Genomic DNA, 14,245 nt, shown 5'->3' with positions numbered 1-14,245 from the left:
CGTGGTCGAGAGACGAGAAGAAGGGCACGCATTGCCCGTCCAGAGGCCGGTCTACTTCATCAGTGAGGTACTGTCCGAGACCAAAATCCGCTACCCGCAAATTCAGAAGCTACTATATGCGATAATTCTGACACGGCGAAAGTTGCGACACTACTTCGAGTCTCATTCAGTGACTGTGGTGTCATCCTTCCCCCTGGGGGAGATCATCCAGTGCCGAGAGGCCTCGGGTAGGATTGCAAAGTGGGCGGTGGAGATCATGGGCGAGACAATCTCGTTCGCCCCTCGAAAGGCCATCAAGTCCCAAGTCTTGGCGAACTTTGTGGCTGAATGGGTCGACACCCAGCTTCCAACAGCTCCGATCCAACCGGAACTCTGGACCATGTTTTTCGACGGGTCGCTGATGAAAACAGGAGCGGATGCGGGCCTGCTCTTCATCTCACCCCTCGGGAAGCACCTCCGCTACGTGCTGCGCCTCCATTTCCCGCCGTCCAACAACGTGGCCGAGTATGAGGCTCTGGTTAACGGGTTGCACATCGCCATCGAGCTGGGGGTTCGGCGCCTCGACGCTCGTGGCGACTCGCAGCTTGTCATCGACCAAGTCATGAAGAACTCCCACTGCCGTGACCCGAAGATGGAAGCCTACTGCGACGAGGTTCGGCGTCTGGAGGACAAGTTCTACGGGCTCGAGCTCAACCACGTCGCTCGACGATACAACGAGACTGCAGACGAGCTGGCTAAGATAGCCTCGGGGCGGACAACGGTTCCTCCAGACGTCTTCTCCCGAGACCTACATCAACCCTCCATCAAGACCGACGACACGCCCAAGCCCGAGAAGGCCTCGGCTCTGCCCGAGGCACCCTCGGCTCAGCCCGAGGCGCCCTCATCTCAGCCTGAGGCAGCCTCGGCCCCGCCCGAGGCACCCTCGGCCTCCGAGGGTGAGGCACTGCGCGTCGAGGAAGAGCGGAATGGGGTCACGCCTAATCGAAACTGGAAGACCCCATACCTGCAATATCTCCACCGAGGAGAGCTACCCCTCGACAGAGCCGAAGCTCGGCGACTGGCGCGGCGCGCCAAGTCGTTCGTCTTGCTGGGTGACAGAAAGGAGCTCTACCACCGTAGCCCCTCAGGCATCCTCCAGCGATGCATATCCATCACCGAAGGTCAGGAGTTATTGCAAGAAATACACTCGGGGGCTTGCGGTCACCACGCAGCACCTCGAGCCCTCGTTGGAAACGCCTTCCGACAGGGTTTCTACTGGCCAACCACGGTGGCCGACGGCACTAGGATTGTACGCACCTGCCAAGGGTGTCAATTCTATGCAAGGCAGACGCACCTGCCCGCTCAGGCCTTGCAAACAATACCCATCACCTGGCCGTTTGCTGTGTGGGGTCTGGACCTCGTCGGTCCCATGCAGAAGGCACCCGGGGGCTTCACGCACCTGCTGGTCGCCATCGACAAATTCTCCAAGTGGATCGAGGTCCGACCCCTAAACAGCATCAGGTCCGAATAGGCGGTGGTGTTCTTCACCAACATCATCCATCGCTTCGGGGTCTCGAACTCCATCATCACCAACAACAGCACCCAGTTCACCGGCAGGAAGTTCCTGGACTTCTGCGAGGACCACCACATCCGGGTGGACTGGGTCGTCGTAGCTCACCCCATGACGAATGGGCAGGTAGAGCGTGCCAACGGCATGATTCTACACGGGCTCAAGCTGAGAATCTACAACAACCTCAACAAGTTCGGTAGGCGGTGGATGAAGGAACTCCCCTCGGTGGTCTGGAGTCTGAGGACGACGCCGAGCCGAGCCACGGGCTTCACGCTGTTTTTTCTAATCTATGGGCCCGAGGCTATCTTGCCCACAGACTTAGAATACGGCTCCCTGAGGACGAGGGCATACGACACCTGAAGCAACTAGACAAACCGAGAAGACTCACTGGACCAGCTGGAAGAGGCTCGGGACATGGCCTTACTACACTCGGCACGGTATCAGCAGTCCCTATGACGCTACCACGCCCGAGGGGTTCGGTCCCGAGACCTCCAGGTGGGCGACTTGGTGCTTCGGCTACGACAAGACGTCCGAGGGCGCCACAAGCTCACGCCTCCCTGGGAAGGGCCGTTCATCATCGCTAAGATTCTGAAGCCCGGAAAATACAAGCTGGCCAACAGTCAAGGCGAGGTCTACAACAATGCTTGGAACATCCGATAGCTATCTCGCTTCTACCCTTAAGATGTTTTCAAGTCGTTCATATACCTCGTTCACTATACCCAAGCAAAGTCTAACCATCAAGGAAGGGTCAACCTTGCCTCGGCAAAGCCCGACCCTCCCTCGGGGGCTAGAAGGGGGGAACCCCCTCTGCGTCAAAATTTTCCTCGGAAAAAGTCTTTCTGCCAGAACATCTTTCGTGCTTTTTGACTAACTTCGATAGTGGAATCCTGGAAACGACGAAGTACATGTAAGCGGCAAGGCCGACCGAGCCGAGGGACTCCTACGCCTCTGGGATACGGATACCTCACTCATCACCTTCTGCGATAAGTAACTCACGCTCGGATAAGTGATTCCGCTGTCCGAACAAGTCTTAGCGCTCGAAAATTTTTCGGCCGAAATGATTTTTCGTGCCATCTCGACTATATCGATAACAGAATCCTACGGACGAGTAAGAGTACATGTAAGCGGCAAGGCCGACCGAGCCGAGGGACTCCTATGCCTCCGGGATACGGATACCTCACTCATCACCTTCTAAGATAAGTAACTCTCGCTTGGATAAACGATTCTGTTACCGATGGACAAGTATTGATACTCGAAACAAGGGAAAAAGAAATGCAGCTTTACAACACAACGACAGTATGTTTGGGTCTCGGCGGCCGCAAAAAACATACGCGCACTACAGACAAACTGTTCCTGCAGGTTCAGACGTCAGTAGGGGTGAGCAGCAACACCCTCGGCATCGACTCCACCTTCGGCGGAATCTGGCCCGACCTCGGATGGCGTCACGATCGAAGGATCTCCACCTCGAAGGAAGATGTCAGCACCGCACCTGAGCCATCATCGCCAGGGTGTCCTCCAGGAACCTGGCCCAAGCAGACGGCCGGACCGGCCGCTCCGTAGCCTTAGCCAGCTGTCCCCCGAGGACACCAGCCCGGCTCATGGCCTCGGCAGCCCGACTCCAGGGTTGGTCCCGCCAGTGGATGACCTGGCCAGGTCCCAGCCGCCACTGCTACGCCTCCTCGACCTGGGAAGTCCCCAACTCCTGGGCCGACGAAGTTTCTTCTCCAGCCAACTCCGCCTCTGTCCATGCTGACACCGCTGCCTCCGGCTTCGGCTCATCGCAGAGCAGTCGAGGGTTCCTTCACTAAGCAAGAGAAGCCCTGAGCGGCAAGGCCAACCGAGCCGAGGGACTCCTACGCCTCCGAGATACGGATACCTCACTCGTCACCTTCCGCACAGGGCAACTCACACTTGGTTAAGCGGTCCAGCTAGCCGACAGGCGAGTCCTGGTGCTTGAAATGGGGAAGAAACACGGCTTTACGCCCAAATACATAGATGTTCAGGCCCCGATAGCCACAATGAACATACGCCAGCACTCAAGATGCCATTACAAACGGGACTCCGGTTCCGTTACCGCGGGTATGAACAACCTCCATACCAGGAGGCCCGCGGGACGACGAACTCCAAGCGGCTCACCGCCGCCCACTCCTGCAGCAGCGACAACGACCTCCGCTCCGGGCGGCCAAACAACAGCAGCGATGACCTCAGGGCAGACGCTGCTGCGACAAGGCCCTCGCCCACGTCTCCACTCGAGGGGCGAGGACAAGCTATCAAAGCCAAAGAGCCGGAGGCCCGGAGCGCAGATGGCAGCGGCGATCTCGTCGGCGACGAGGACTTCTCCGGCCACCTGTCCGCCGGCAGATCCCCACTCAAGTCCTCCCGGACGGGCGAGCACCGACCCCCGCATGAAGGCGTCGTGCCGGAGCAAGGGTAGGACATCCCAAGAACACGAACGCCGCCCTAGCAGCGCGTGACGTCATGGGTGGTCCCCCGGTGCGCGCGGCGCAACAGTCGCGCGTACGGCGGGCAGATAGCTGCACTCCGCCCAGCGGTGGGAGGTGGCACCGGAAGCCGTGCCAGAGCCAGCTAAGCCAGCGAACCAGGCATGCTGGAGCTGACGACGCTTGCGGCCGCTCGGCCACGCGTTGTCGAAGTCCACCCCTTCCGCTAAGCCGGTGAGCGCCCTCTCCCATGAACGCTGAAGGAGAAGGTGGCCCACCGACCCGTGCGGGAGGTAGAGCCCCGGCTCGCCTCGCCCCCCTCCCCAGCAAGGATGACGAAAATCCTTGAAGCTGAGGGCGGGGCAGAGACCGTAGCCCGGCTTGCTTCTCCCCACCATCAAACTGGTGGTCACCGTCTTGGGTGACCATTGGTGGGGGAACGCATCCGGGCTACACGACGAAAATCCTTGAAGCCGAGCAATGGCTGAAAGGTACCAACCTCCACAAGGTTGCTGAAAGGGAATTAGGCTTACACCTATTTCCTATACTAATTTTGGTGGTTGAATTGCCCAACACAAATAATTGGACTAACTAGTTTGCCCAAGTTTATAAGTTCTACAGGTACAAAGGTTCACCATAAGCCAATAAAAAGACCAAGAAAAAGGGTTCAAACAAAGGAGCAAAGGGACAACCGAAGGCACCCTGGTCGGGCACACCGGACTGTCCGGTGTGCCACCGGACAGTGTCCGGTGCACCAGGGAAGACCGACTTCAAACTCTTCACCTTCGGGAATTCTCAGAGCCGGCGCGCTATAATTCACCGGACTGTCTGGTGTACACCGGACAGTGTCCGGTGCTCCAAGAGGACGCGACTCTGAACTCGCCAGTCTCGGGAATTCGCTTCGGCTGCTCCGCTATAATTCACCGGACTGTCCGGTGTACACCGGACTGTCCGGTGTATCTGCAGAGCAACGGCTACTTCGGCGCCAACGGTCACCTGCAGGCGCTCTGCAGGCGCATTTAATGCGCGCCAGAGCGCGCAGAAGGCAGGCACGCGCGAACAAGCGCACCGGACATTCTACAGTTCATGTCCGGTGCACCACCGGTCATCCAGGCGGGCTCAGCGTCAGAGCTCCAACGGTCGGAACCCTAACGTTCGGGTGACGTGGCTGGCGCACCGGACATGTCCGGTGTGCACCGGACTGTCCGGTGCACCATGCGACAGACAGCCTCCACCCAAACGGCTAGTTTGGTGGTTGGGGCTATAAATACCCCCAACCACCCCACATTCAAGTCATCCAAGTTTTCCCACTTCAACTACTTACAAGAGCTCTAGCATTCAATTCTAGACACACCAAAGTGATCAAATCCTCTCCAAACTCCACACAACGCCCTAGTGATTAGTGAGAGAGATTTGCTTGTGTTCTTTCGAGCTCTTGCGCTTGGATTGCTTTCTTTCTTTCTTCTTTGATTCTTCATTGCGATCAAACTCACTTGTAATTGAGGCAAGAGACACCAATCTTGTGGTGGTCCTTGTGGGAACTTTGTGTTCCAAGCATTTGAGAAGAGAAAGCTCACTCGGCCCGAGGGACCGTTTGAGAGAGGGAAAGGGTTGAAAGAGACCCGGTCTTTGTGACCACCTCAACGGGGAGTAGGTTTGCGAGAACCAAACCTCGGTAAAACAAATCCACGTGTCACACTCCTTATTCGCTTGCGATTTGTTTTGCGCCCTCTCTCGTGGACTCGATTATATTTCTAACGCTAACCCGGCTTGGAGTTGTGATTATTTTTGAGAATTTCAGTTTCGCCCTATTCACCCCCCTCTAGGCGACTTTCAGTTGCGCTCCTTCCACAACGAGACGAAGACGACACGGGCGCTCCCCATCCGGGGGCTCGGAAGGCGGAAGGACGCGACGCATGAGGAAAGTGCGAAGGCATGGCTACCACCCAGGAGGTCGATCCCTTTTTAAAGGCGACTCTCCCCACTTGCGTCCTCAGCCATCGCGGACCGAGTCTTCACCAACACGCTCCAAGGTCCTCCCCCTACGACTCGGGGGCTGGGCCCCACGCGTCATGCGAGCTGGCCCAAGACAGAGGAAGCCAAACCGCCGCGCGTGGAGCGTGTAACCGCCCAGCGGTTACAAGCGTTCCTCCGTCTTTGCCCAAACCAGCGGGTGAAAGGGTGGACCGCCGTGCAGGCGGCATGCAACTACACCAAGGGGGCGCACCCATTCGACTTCGACGCATCCAGCATGGAGGCCCAGGCCCACACGTCATGTAACCGGCGCGCCGGTTACTGCGTGCGAAAAACTGCACCGCCACTTGCGCCAGTGCCGCACATCCTCGACCGCGGAATCGGTGCCACGACTCGAGGCAACCCTACGCATGGCCCAGCGGTGCCAACCAGGCACGCCGGTCATGGGTCAGTCAGCCGCGGGAGAAGGCGCGACGGTCGATATGGCCAGAAGTGGGCCGACAGTAATGGCGGCAGCAGGCGAGTGGAAGCGGCGGTCAAATCGTCTGCAGGCTCACATCCCCTCCTGGAATAACGAGAGAGCCCTCTCCCACGGCGTGAAGACGACGCGCCCGTGTTCTGTTCCTCGAACGGCTCGCGCATGCACAACGGCTGCCCCGCGAACCACTCGTTCTGTCGCATTAACTCTGCGGTAGGGCAGGCGACACCTTTGGCAGGCGAAGCGGGCGACGCTTCACCTCCGCCGTAATGACCGCGTCAAAAAAGGTGCGCCACGTCGTTCAATTTCGTATCCTTTTCTTCTTCCCCTTTCTCTCTCTTGCTACAGGGACCGGGAAAGGGGGATACTCCGAAAGGGATCCTTCTCCGCGAAGGAAGCGGGCCTCGAGCCCTCCTACTGATCAGAGGTTCGAAGGCTGGCCCCCTCGGAAGGGTTCGACAGCCGCCTCAGAGCACTCGGGCTCCGCGCCCACTACTGGTCAGAGGTTCGAAGGCTGGCCACTCGGAAGGGTTCAACAGCCGCCTCAGGCCACTCGGGCTCCGCGTCCACTACTGATCAGGGGTTCGTAGGCTGCCCCCCCGACGGGTTCGACAGTCGCCCCAGAGCACGCAGAGTGAGGGATGACTCTAGGTACGTTCGATACATAACCAAGGCTCGTGCTACGCTCCCGAGGTACCCTAGGACATTTCCGAGACCAGCAGGAGCGATTCTGTAATGGAATCCCATCAGAGGGAGGCATCGAGCCCTCGGACCCTATCGAACGGGACCGGGTACGGCAAATCACCTGCAGGTACTTTTGGAGCGTGCCTCTGGGCCACTAGCCGACCCTTATCGAACGGGGCACGGGCGTCCACTCGGATCACCCGTTAGCAACTCACTGGAGACACCATGTTCGGCGCCCTCCGAGGGCAACATGGCGCTTTCCCCCCTCCTCCTTGCGGAAAGGCGACGAAGGGGCGTATGAAAAAAGCCGAGCCAGTCCTTGACCGTCCTCTCGCCCTGTGCAGAGGCTCGGGGGCTGCTCTCGCAAACCCGGCTCCGGCCAACCCGTTGACAGCGTCAACATACCAGCCCGAGAACTCGGAACCTGACTATGCACCCGGGCAACGACCAGTTCGCATGAGGGAACAACCAGACCGGCCGAGGCATCACGAAAGGCATTAAGACCTCAAAGGAGTCAAACCACTCCTCCGAGGCCTTGGGGGCTACACCCGGCGGGTGCGCTCGCGCGCACCCACCGGAACAAAATGCAACCGAGAAAGGCCGGTCCCCTTGCAAAAAAGTGCGACAAAGCCTCCAAGCGAGTACCCACACTCCCTTTGAGGCTCGGGGGCTACTGTCGGGGACTGTAATTAGGGGTACCCCCAAGACTCCTAATCTCAGCTAGTAACCCCCATCAGCACAAAGCTGCAAAGGCCTGATGGGTGCAATTCCGGTCAAGGCTCCGTCCACTCAAGGGACACAATCTCGCCTCGCCCGAGCCCAGCCTCGGGCAGGAACGGAAGACCAAGGCAGATTCACGCCTCGCCCGAGGGTCTCCTCAAGCAACGGGCGCACCTTCGACTCGCCCGAGGCCCAGCTCGGGCATGTTTCGCGGAGAAGCAATCTTGGCCAGATCGCCTCGCCAGCCAACCGGATCGCAGGAGCATTCAATGCAAGGATCGCCTGACACCTTATCCTGACGCGAGCTCTCCAGTCGACAAGGCCGAAGTGACCGCAGTCACTTTGCCCCTCCATTGACTGACCTGACAGGAAAACAGCGCCACCTGCGCTGCTCCGACTGTTGTGCCACCTGCCAGGGTGAGGCTGACAGCAGCCAAGTCCAGCCTCGGGCGCCATAGGAATCTCCGCCTCGCCCGACCCCAGGGCACGGACTCCACCTCGACTTCGGAAGATGGTCTCCGCCTCGCCCGACCCTAGGGCTCGGACTCAACCTCGACTCCGGAAGACGATCTCTGTCTCGCCCGACCCCAGGGCTCGGACTCAACCTCGACCTCAAACGACGGTCTCCGCCTCACCCGACCCCAGGGCTCGGACTCAACCTCGACTCCGGAAGACGGTCTCCGCCTCGCCCGACCCCAGGGCTCGGACTCAACCTCGACCTCGGACGACGGTCTCCGCCTCGCCCGACCCCAGGGCTCGGACTCAACCTCGACCTCGGACGATGGTCTCCGCCTCGCCCGACCCTAGGGCTCAACCTCGACCTCGGACGACGGTCTCCGCCTCGCCCGACCCTAGGGCTCAGACTCAACCTCGACCTCGGACGACGGTCTCCGCCTCGCCCGACCCTCGGGCTCAGACTCAGCCTCGACCTCAGAGGAGCCACCGCCTCGCCCGACCTTGGGCTCGGACCGACCACGTCGCAGGGGGGTACATCATTACCCTACCCCTAGCTAGCTCAGGCTACGGGGAACAAGACCAGCGTCCCATCTGGCTCGCCCCGGTAAAACAAGTAATGATGACACCCCACGTGCTCCATGACAACGGCGGTTCTCAGCCCCCTACGGAAGCAAGGATACGTCAGCAAGGATCCGACAGCCCCGACAGCTGTGCTTCTACAGGGCTCAAGCGCTCCTCTGACGGCCACGACGCCACATGAACAGGGCTCCAACACCTCTCCGACAGCCACGTCGGCATGTACATGGGGCTCTGGTTCCCCTCTGCTAGACACGTTAGCACACTGCTACACCCCCCGTTGTACACCTGGACCCTCTCCTTACGTCTATAAAAGGAAGGTCCAGGGCCCTCGTACGAGAAAGGTGGCCGCGCGGGAGAACGGGCTGATGCGCAGTCTCACGCCCTCTCTCTCTCTCTCCCTCGCGAACGCTTGTAACCCCCTACTGCAAGCGCATCCACCCTGGGCGCAGGACAACACGAGGCCGCGGTTTCCCCTCACTGGTTTTCCCCCCTTGTGCTCCGTCTCGCGCCGACCCATCTGGGCTGGGACACGCAGCGACAATTTACTCGTCGGTCCAGGGACCCCCCGGGGTCGAAACACCGATAGTAATTAAGTGAAATCAAAGATGGACTAATATGCGTTTTATGTGAGATGCACAAATAGTAGTCCATATGTACACTAGTGCTCGCAAATTGAGCCTTGTAGGTGGAATGGCCTAAACTTGTTGAAGTTGCCAACTAAGTGTCAATGAAGAATCTCATTGCATATGAGATATGGCATGGTTTCATGTGGCTAGGTGGATAAGATCAAGAGTCATGGCTTGGTTATGACGGACACAGACCTGTTTCAAGAATGAAGGGTGCAAGTCAGAGGCTTTTGAGCAATAGACCACATATGTCGGATAATCATCAGCAAAGACTTATCATCGATGGACAAATGCAACTATGAAGAGTAAGCAAAGTTGCAATTGGTGAACCAATAAGACTGTATGGTAACATGAAGAGGATCATATCATTCTTGGAGAATGATAAAATAACTTCATGCTATGGACAATGATCAAAGGTGGTATGGTTGGCCACACAAATGGAAGAACATTTGTTCATCATTTGTTGATGAAGGTTGATGCTTTTATAGCATCACCAACATGGAGATGAAATAGAATGTGCAAGGAAAATGTATGATTTGTAGAGAATTTCATTTCATCGGTCAAATGTTATGTTGAGAGAGCATGGCTAGGTTTGGAATAGATGTCCATACTATTAAGAGGGATAAATTTTTCTGCATATCGATAATCTAGTGCCATTTTATGAGATCTAATTTGCGATGTACTTAAATTAAGTGGCATGGTGAAAAACAAGTGAAAATCCTATAGAAAAATATTTGTGAAAAAATAACTCAACACAAAGTTAGTGAAACATTGCAGTTAGCACATTTGAAAAAAGGATCATGAAATAGGGCTTGAAGTGTTGACAATGCAACACTGAATACGTTCGATGTGCCACCGTACATGGCACCAGACGGGAAAGTGAGTCGAGCTATTTCAGCCATGTATTAAGGGATCCGGTGTACATCAAATATGTCTTACCGGATATGTCCGATAAACGCCAGACGTGTCTAGTGTAGGTACCGATGGTACACCATACATATCTGGTACATCTATGATTGGATGGTTGTTAACAATGGCTAGTTGAGCTTTCTTTTCTATAAATAGAGGGGTGGTCGTCTTATTGAGGATAGAGAGCAATGACACATAGGCTCTTTTTCTTTATTGTAAACCGGCCAAAACTTAAAAATGGCAGGAAATCTCAGGAAAACATGGGAAAGGGAAAAATATTAAGTTTTGTTATATATATATATATATATATATATATATATATATATATATATATATATATATATATATATATATATATGTGCGCGCGTGTGTTGTATCTGTATACATATATTTATGAGGACTCTAATATATATTGCAACTAAAGTATGGTAGGTTATTCATTGTATGCTTGCACTATGATAAAAAATTAACTTTACTAATTTATAAAGTTTATATACCTAGATAAGAAAAAAATGCTATGTACTTAGGTAAACGTTGGGGGTGCGCCTTCACCGAAGGTCCAAGGAACTGATGGTTTTCAGCAATTTCCAGCTCCGTTTCAGAAACATCGAATCAACCTTCATCGCTATGGGTAACAACTTCCTCATAATGACTCATACAAAGCGCTTTGTCGTGGCTTCGATGTGGTCACACATAGCATATACGGAGGAAGATGAAAGAGATGTACATAAGTCTTGTGAAGAAAAATACTATACCACCCTGAATAAGGCTTGAGGGCGATAATGTAATCTCATATAAAGTTGTGTGTTGATGCCCCGTTCAGTCCCGTGCAGAGGGACATCTTTTAAACAGTTCACGTGCTCACGTCACGCTCGATATGCTGTCTTCAAAGCTACATGAACAATTCTACCTTCGAACGTGGTTTGTATATGTTTCGACGGTAAAACATTGTAAGAATCTTGTAACCATGGAAGTAATAATAAAAAAACGATGAAGCGTGATTCGTAGTTCTTTAATTTACTAGTTAATTGTTCGTACCTTGCTACGGTTTCGATATATTATATAAATAGACTTTGCTTAAATAAAATTTATTCAACACGGTTATATTTTTTAATTTCAAAATTATAGGTAAATATATATTTATCGTATCTGCATAATATAAGAAGCCATATGGTGTAGTGGTAGAGGCTAAGCCTGGCTTTTGAATTTGATTCTCCTTGCCTACCCATTTTTTTAGATTACACCCCGTTTGGATCATTGGAATTGAATTCCATTCTAATAATAGTAATTTAGTCATATATCAATTAAGATACTTTGGTTTTATACAAAATATATTTGTATATTATTATTAACAAGATATCAGAGATATTTATGTGCTACATTTTTACTATAGAGGAGTGGGACGAAGAGTGTCATGTAAGTTATAGAGTAGAAACAAATTCTACTAATGCATAAAATCATTTCTCATCCTCCACCCCATGAATTTGAGATAGGCTTATATCTGAACTTCGGAAAGTGGTGGAATGTCAAATTCTAAACTAAATAAGTTACTTTATTGAGTGAATTCCAATTCCTCTAAAATGAAGGGATCCAAACACCTCGTTAGATTATTTCGCCGCGTTGCTTGCTGGAGGACTCGTGTGATGGGGGAACTACAGTTCTATTAGTATTCCTTGATACAGGGAATAATGATGATAACAATAGTGTGCTTGATTAAGTCGCGCCAAACGGGAAATTCCTGCGTTCAAGATTCCTTCAAGAATCCCAGATAGGCCCGAATGCCGGGATGCCGGCCTTGTTACACCCCGCGACGACGTCCCTGCTCCCTTCCGGGTTGCTGGTCACTACCACCACCTCCGAGCCCCAACGCCGCGCCGCGTCCACGGCTAGCGCCGCCACGTTGGGCCGCCCCAACAACGCCGTGTCGTGCACGATCACCCGCCCGCGGAGCCTCTCACTGCTGTACGCCGCCGACTTCATCTCCTCGCCATAGTTCGCGTCGATGCCCTTGGCGACCCACACCAACGATAGCTCGGCCGGGCCAGGCTGCATCAGGAAGGACATGAACACGCATATCCCGGAGCCTGTCGCGACCATGGTCGCTCGCCGGTACATGTTGAGGAGGTAGGGCAGGCCGGCGAAGTGGACGCCGCGCACCCAGAGGCGCGTTGGAGGGTCCGATATGAGAGCCCGGGTGAAGTCGCCCACCGCCCCGGCGAGCATGGCGTGCGTGTGCCCATTGTCGGAGATGATGCCGAAGGCGTGCCACTCGGAGAGCGGGGAGCGGCTGATGCGGCCGAGCAGCCCACCTTTGACGCCGCCCTGGAAGTTTATGACGGAAGCGTGGTTAGACCGCGCGGCGACCGTGACCGGCACGCGCCGCACGGTGAGCCATGGCAGGAAGGTGAAGAAAGTGATGGCGGCAGTGAGCCAGAGCTCCTGCCGCTTCACGAGGACGGAACCGGTGAGCCGGTCGTAGGAGGCGGTCGCTGGGTCATAGCCGGCAGAGAGCACGACGAAGGCCCACAGCAGCGCGAGCGCCGTCCAGCCGGCGAACCGGTGCGTGCGCTCGAACACGTTGTGGTGCAGGTGGCGCACCAGCGGGAACGCGGCCATGCACGAGAGCGCGAGCAGGCCGAGTATGGCCGACGCCACGCCGACGACCTCTCGTGGCGTCACGTCCCGGTGCTGGAGCGCCTGTACCAGCGCGTACACCAGCCACGCCAGCGACGACACGCCGCAGCCACTGTGCACGCCACCTAGCGACTGCAGGATCGCGGTCACTCCGGTCTTCACTACGACTGGCACCCACGGCCGGCCGAAGAGCGCGACGGCGAGCCAGAACACGACCCGGAGCACCGCCTCGGAGCGGCACACCGTGAGCGCCAGTATGTTGTACATGGCGAAGACGGCTGCATGCGCCCTGGCGTAAGGAAAGTGCCCCGTCGCGGCGAGCACGAGGCCCACCGCGTTCAGCGCGACGCACAGGACGAAGAGGCGCTTGTAGACGGTGAACAGGCCCTGGTCCAGCAGTATGACACCGAGCCTCGAGCGCGCGGACGATGCCGGCGGCTTCGCCGGCGCTGGAGCGTTCGCCTTCTTTCCCGGCACGTCATCGCCGACAGCCACAGCTGACGTGGCGATAGCCATCTCCACGTCGGCACCGTTGACGACGGGTTCATCGTCCGCGTCCTCTTCATCGAGGTCGCAGAAGTGGCTGCTCGCGCGGCTCAGGGTCCTGTCAAAAGTGGAAGGAAAGATCCTGGAGGAGGCACGGCTAAACGTCTGCGGCAGCCAGACCCACCGGCCGGCGATCGTCGGGGTCGGGGCGTCCGGCGGCGGCTGGGTCGGATAATAATCGACGGCTTGGAGGGCGAACGGGCTGCCCGGAGACGCATTGAGTTCGAAGGAGACGCCACGACAGCTAGAGAACTTGGTTTGCATCATGGGCTTGGCTTGGTCTTGCCAATCCGCCATGGCGCCACGACAAAAGCTAGTCTTTGGGGACAGAGCTAGCTAGGGCAAATGATCTGCTAGCAAGGTTTCTGTCTTCGTCGACGTGCTGGGTGCTGGATTATCATGTATTTATAGGCATCTAGCTTGGCTCTGACTATTTGATACGCATGCTTGAGCTCTGAAGCCGTCAATACGGAGGAATAATATGCACAGCTCAATTAAATTGACAATTTATTTAGTCGTTGGGTGAGTTCCTCAAATTTTGAAATTTTATTAGGCCACATTCAATATAGATTTCATATGAGTTTTATGAGCATTAAATAATCTGATATGACATAGTATTAATGAAAGTAGATGTGATAAAAAATTATGT

General features: G+C 55.3%; 1 protein-coding gene across 1 annotated transcript; it reads right to left on the bottom strand.

Annotated features, from left to right (window-relative positions):
* Positions 1-11,949: 11,949 nt before the first annotated feature.
* Positions 11,950-13,964, bottom strand: LOC100383098 (uncharacterized). The gene has a single exon (NM_001175769.1). It carries the CDS (start codon positions 13,891-13,893, stop codon positions 12,172-12,174), a length of 1,722 nt encoding a protein of 573 aa, NP_001169240.1. The 5' UTR covers positions 13,894-13,964; the 3' UTR covers positions 11,950-12,171.
* Between the last annotated feature and the right edge of the window lie 281 nt (positions 13,965-14,245).

The sequence above is a fragment of the Zea mays genome, chromosome 3 (genome assembly GCF_902167145.1).
Source record: "Zea mays cultivar B73 chromosome 3, Zm-B73-REFERENCE-NAM-5.0, whole genome shotgun sequence".
Taxonomy (NCBI): Eukaryota; Viridiplantae; Streptophyta; class Magnoliopsida; order Poales; family Poaceae; genus Zea; species Zea mays.
This window is presented reverse-complemented; position numbering and strand designations above follow the sequence as displayed.